Raw genomic sequence first — 5244 nt, 5'->3', positions numbered from 1 at the left:
ACCAACGCAAATATTTGAATCTTACCTTCCCTAATATATATATATATATATATATATATATATATATATATATATTAACAAAAATTATATTATATCAATGATATGACACACCAATTTGAAAGGACAGTTAAAGGGTTAGTTCACCCAAAAATGAATATTCTGTCATTAATTACTCACCCTTGTGTCTTTTTAAACCTGTAAGACCTTCGTTCATCTTCGGAACACAATATTTCTGATGAACTCCGAGAGCTCTCTGACCCTCCCATAGACAGCAAGCATACTACCACAAACAAGGTCCAGAAACATAGCAAGGACATCAGTAAGATAATCCATGTGACATCAGGAGTTCAACCGTAATTTGTACGAAGCTACAAGAATAGCTTTTGTGTGCAAAGAAAACAAAAATAACATAATTTATTCAGCAATTCTTCTCCTCCCTGGCGCCATTTTGGAGATTATCCACTGAACGTAAACTGTGTATGCTGTTCTGTGTCAGTTGCGCCACGCAGATACGTTGTCTACGTTGTTTACGCTTTTGATCTGAACGAAAACAATGCATCCACGTACATACTCTCCAAAATGGCGCTACAGGGTGAAGCAGAGGAGACAAATTGTTGAATAAAGTCGTTTTTTGTTTTTGTTTTTTTGTACAAAAAAAGCATTCTCGTAAATACTTCGTAAAATTACGGTTGAACCATTAATGTCACATGGATTATTTTACTGATGTCCTTGCTATGTTTCTGGACCTTGATTGTGATAGTATGCTTGCTGTCTATGGGAGAGTCAGAGAGCTAACGGGATGCATCAAAAAGATATTGTGCCCCGAAGATGAACAGAGGTCTTACAGGTTTGAAACGACACGAGGGTGAGTGATTTTCATTTTTGAGTGAACTATCCACTTTTACTGTCCTTTCAAATTGGTGCTGTTTTAAAGGGGTCATATGATGCGATTTAAATTTTTCCTTTCTCTTTGAAGTGTTACAAGCTCTTGGTGCATAAAGAAGATCTGTAAAGTTGCAAAGACTAAAGTCTCAAATCCAAAGAGATATTCTTTATAAAAGTTAAGAGTCAGCCACGCCTACCTAAAACGGCTCGTTCTAACACGCCCCCACATATCTACGTCACGATGTGGGAAGATTTGCATAACGCTGCCCAAATGTTCACGCAAAGAAAGAAGGCGTAACTTTTATTCTCGCTGTAGTATTGTTGCTGCCGCCGCCATATCGTGAAGATGCTGTGTGTTTCGTTGTGAAAGCGAAACTACTTTGTTTGGTCTTCCAAAAGAGGATGATATCTGCTTCGTCATGCCTGGAGCTGATCTGTGCTGGTCGCTGAGGAAATACTACAACTTTGCGCTGTGGATCGCCGGATCGGCTTTCACCATGGACGAAGCGGAGTCCAGCCCGGGGTCATCACATGTCCTTGCAGACGCTCCTTCGTCGAAATCGCAGGCCGTGCCGTTCTCAAGCCCACCACCTCTGCTCACTCAGCCCTCCGGCCGTTCCTCACTCTAGCCCCTGGCCTCTGCTCACTCTAGGCCGCCGTGTGTGACGCTGTGATTTGTTGTGAAAGCGAAACTACTTTGTTTGGTCTTCCAAAAATGGACACGACTAGAAATCAGTGGTTAAGTTGTATTTACAACACTGTTCCAGAACACTTCAACCCAAATATTCAGATGTGTGCAGCACATTTAATGGAGGACTGTTTCCTGATCCTGGGAGAGTACACTACAATGCCGGCTGTTCTGACTGAAAGACTGTAAATACGTTTTTTATATTTAAAGAGTTTTTATATATTTAAAGCGATTTTTTTGGGCAGTGTAGAGTAGGGCTTGTTGTTTGTCATTTCTCTGATCACAAATGCAGACATGGTTTTATGTTTACGCGGCGCGATGCAACGCAAGTCATTATAATCCATAATTATGTCTCCACTGGATGCAACGAATGCCTCATTTATAATGGGTTTTCATGTTTTTGAATCATCGGTCCGGCCTGACAGGGCATCATCACAATATGGTGAGGGGCGTAACATTTCCGTCACACGCTTGAGGTATTCGGCCAATCACAACGCACTGGATAGCTGACCAATCAGAACACACCTCGCTTTTCAGAACGATGAGCTTTGTAAAAATCGACTCGTTTCAGAAAGGCGGAGCATAGAGGAGAAACAATAATGTTCTCACCTCTGTATAAGCTTGAGTGACCTGTTCATAAAGCGTCTGATGGTGATGAATGGCCAATTCCAGATCCTGCATCTCTGAAGGCAGCCCGCCCTCACTGCACATCTTGCACCACGCTTCCACACCAGACAGAAACTGCACAGACACAGGCCATTAGAAACCACTACACCACTGCCACCATTGATTTTAACAGCATTTGCATGTTCTGAGAGCTACAGATGATAAATAAGAAATCAGGCACCTGCTCGGATTTCTGATGGAAGACGGCAGACATGGCGAGGATGGTGCTGCGTTCATCGAGAGCAGCGGCGAAGCTCTTCCACTCCTGATCGAGCTGCGTGCCGATCTGTTTGATCTGCTGAGATGCGTAGTGACCCGCCTCCGACAGCCGCGACGCCACCGACATGATGCGGTTTATGTTCACATATGCATTCTGGGAAACAAGAGATCAGACAGCATCGTAACATAAACAAACATTGCAGAAGAGCAAGTCATATAAACTAGTGAGAATCCAACTTTAGAGTATTTAAATAAAGCAATAAATCACTGGAGGTTGGTTGTGTGTTATAGTGTGCATGTCAGTAAAATAATATTGTGACATATTATTGCAATTTAAAATAACGGTTTTCTATTTGAATATACTTTAAAATTAAATGTATTCCTGCGATCAAAGCTGAATTTTCAGCATGATCATTCCTCCAGTCTTCAGTGTCACACGATCCTTCAGAAATCATTCTAAAATGCTGATTTATTATCAATGTTTGAAACAGTTGCAGTGCTTAATATTTATCTGTGATACGCAGGACTCTTTGATCAACAAAAAAGTTAAAAAGAACAGCATTTATTTAAAATATAAATATTTTCTAACAGTAAACGACTTTACTATCACCAAACATTAATCAATTAAACATTATAATCAATAATCAATTAAACATTAAAAATATTAATTTCTTTAAAAAAAAAGGAAATAAGTATGGTTACACTTTTTGTAAGGTGTCCTTGTTACAGTGTAATTATACATTTAAGTACTGAGTAATATTAATTAACTACATGTACTTACTGTATGGTTAGGGTTAGGATTAGGGTTTGTCTTAGGGTTACTTGCATGTAATTATGCATCATTAATAGTTATTATAATTGTAAGTACATGTAATGTGTTACAAGGACACTTTTAAATAAAGTGTTACCAGAAGTTCTTTTATGTGTATATTGTTACAAAATTTCTATTTTAAATGAAATTTCAGCTTTGCATCACATAAATACATTGCAATATTTCACAATATTAAATTTTTTTCCTGTATTTTTTATCAAATAAAAACAAAAAAGTACACTAATTATACATTTAAGTACTGAGTAATATTAATTAACTACATGTACTTACTGTATGGTTAGGGTTAGGATTAGGGTTTGTCTTAGGGTTACTTGCATGTAATTATGCATCATTAATAGTTATTATAATTGTAAGTACATGTAATGTGTTACAAGGACACTTTTAAATAAAGTGTTACCAGAAGTTCTTTTATGTGTATATTGTTACAAAATTTCTATTTTAAATGAAATTTCAGCTTTGCATCACATAAATAAATTGCAATATTTCACAATATTACATTTTTTTCCTGTATTTTTTATCAAATAAAAACAAAAAAGTACACTGTTTCTTAAACTTTTGAATGACAGTGTGTATATAGCTTCAAACGCCGCTCATCCAATTATAATTTACAGTCTGAACTAGCCATTTAAATGTGTTAATCACAAAAGAGCAAGCCTTTCATTTAACCTGATCAAATTAATGACACTGTGAACACAAACGGACTGATATTGGAATCATAGCTTAATGAGGCATAAAACAACAATCATGCTGGGATAAAGAAGAGGAGGATGAATGAGCAGCGTGAGTGTGTTTGTGTCTGAGCTCAGATGATTGGGAGGTTGATTAAAGTGGTGAGAGGAATCCTGGCTAGCTGAGCAGAAGACAGCTCTCTAAACGAGGAGCTTCACGACATACTGTGAGCAATGAGCATCAATCAGGCTGAATAAGCTGCATAAAGGCTGGTAGACGACCTTTGCTATGATTGTGGGAAGCTGGTTAACTTTGAACAGTGGACCAGCTCAGCCACCCTCCTGAAGGGACAGTTGAATCAAAACTGAATCAAAAATGTACAGTAAAAAACCGGCAGCTGTGGTTGCCGGAATTTTACTGTAAAATATCCGGTAGCAACATTTTAGGTTTTAAGGTTTTAACTTAAATTTACAGTTAAATACCGTAATTTCATTAACTGAAATAATGTTAATATACCAACCTACTGAAGTACTGAAATCTGTTTTGTACTTTGTAATACACTGATAACCACCAAATACAGACGGTGATGAGAAAGTCACATGATGAACCAAAGCCCATCACAAGCAGCTTTTAAATAATAACATGTATAGAAGGTGCTCAGTGTCATTCACACAAACACTAAACACCATCATTTGTAACACACATGAAACTTAAAGGGGGTCATATGATGCGATTTCAATTTTTCCTTTCTCTTTGGAGTGTTACAAGCTCTTGGTGCTTAAAGAAGATCTGTAAAGTTGCAAAGACTAAAGTCTCAAATCCAAAGAGATATTCTTTATAAAAGTTAAGAGTCAGCCACGCCTACCTAAAACGGCTCGTTCTAACACGGCCCCTCATGTCTACCTCACTATGTGGGAAGATTTGCATAACACCGCACAAATGTTCATGCAAAGAAAGAAGGCGTAACTTTTATTCTCGCTGTAGTATTGTTGTTGCCGCCGACATGTCGTGAAGACGCTGTGTGTTTCGTTGTGAAAGCGAAACTACTTTGTTTGGTCTTCCAAAAGAAGACGATATCCGCTTCGTCATGCCTGGAGCTGATCCGTGCTGGTCGCTGAGGAAATACATCAACTTAGTGCTGTGGATTGCCAGATCGGCTTTCACCATGGACGAAGCGGAGTCCAGCCCGGGGTCATCACATGTGGTTGCCGCAGGCATCACAAAATGGTAAGGGACGTAAAATTTCCGGCCCCAGGCTTAAGTAATTGGCCCAATCAAAAGCCAC

General features: G+C 38.6%; 1 protein-coding gene across 2 annotated transcripts in view; it reads right to left on the bottom strand.

Annotated features, from left to right (window-relative positions):
- LOC107559538 (kalirin-like) overlaps positions 1–5244 on the bottom strand; it is a 153734-nt gene that overhangs the window by 128130 nt on the left and 20360 nt on the right. For both annotated transcript variants that reach the window (XM_016243397.1, XM_016243399.1), the window contains exons 5-6: positions 2421–2612; positions 2183–2314 (exon numbers count right to left, since the gene is read on the bottom strand). In XM_016243397.1, coding sequence (XP_016098883.1) covers positions 2183–2314; positions 2421–2612 — 324 coding nt within the window. The remainder of the gene's footprint in view (positions 1–2182; positions 2315–2420; positions 2613–5244) is intronic.

This window comes from Sinocyclocheilus grahami, unplaced genomic scaffold (assembly GCF_001515645.1).
Source record: "Sinocyclocheilus grahami isolate Dianchi unplaced genomic scaffold, SAMN03320097.WGS_v1.1 scaffold690.1, whole genome shotgun sequence".
NCBI classification, from domain to species: Eukaryota; Metazoa; Chordata; class Actinopteri; order Cypriniformes; family Cyprinidae; genus Sinocyclocheilus; species Sinocyclocheilus grahami.
This window is presented reverse-complemented; position numbering and strand designations above follow the sequence as displayed.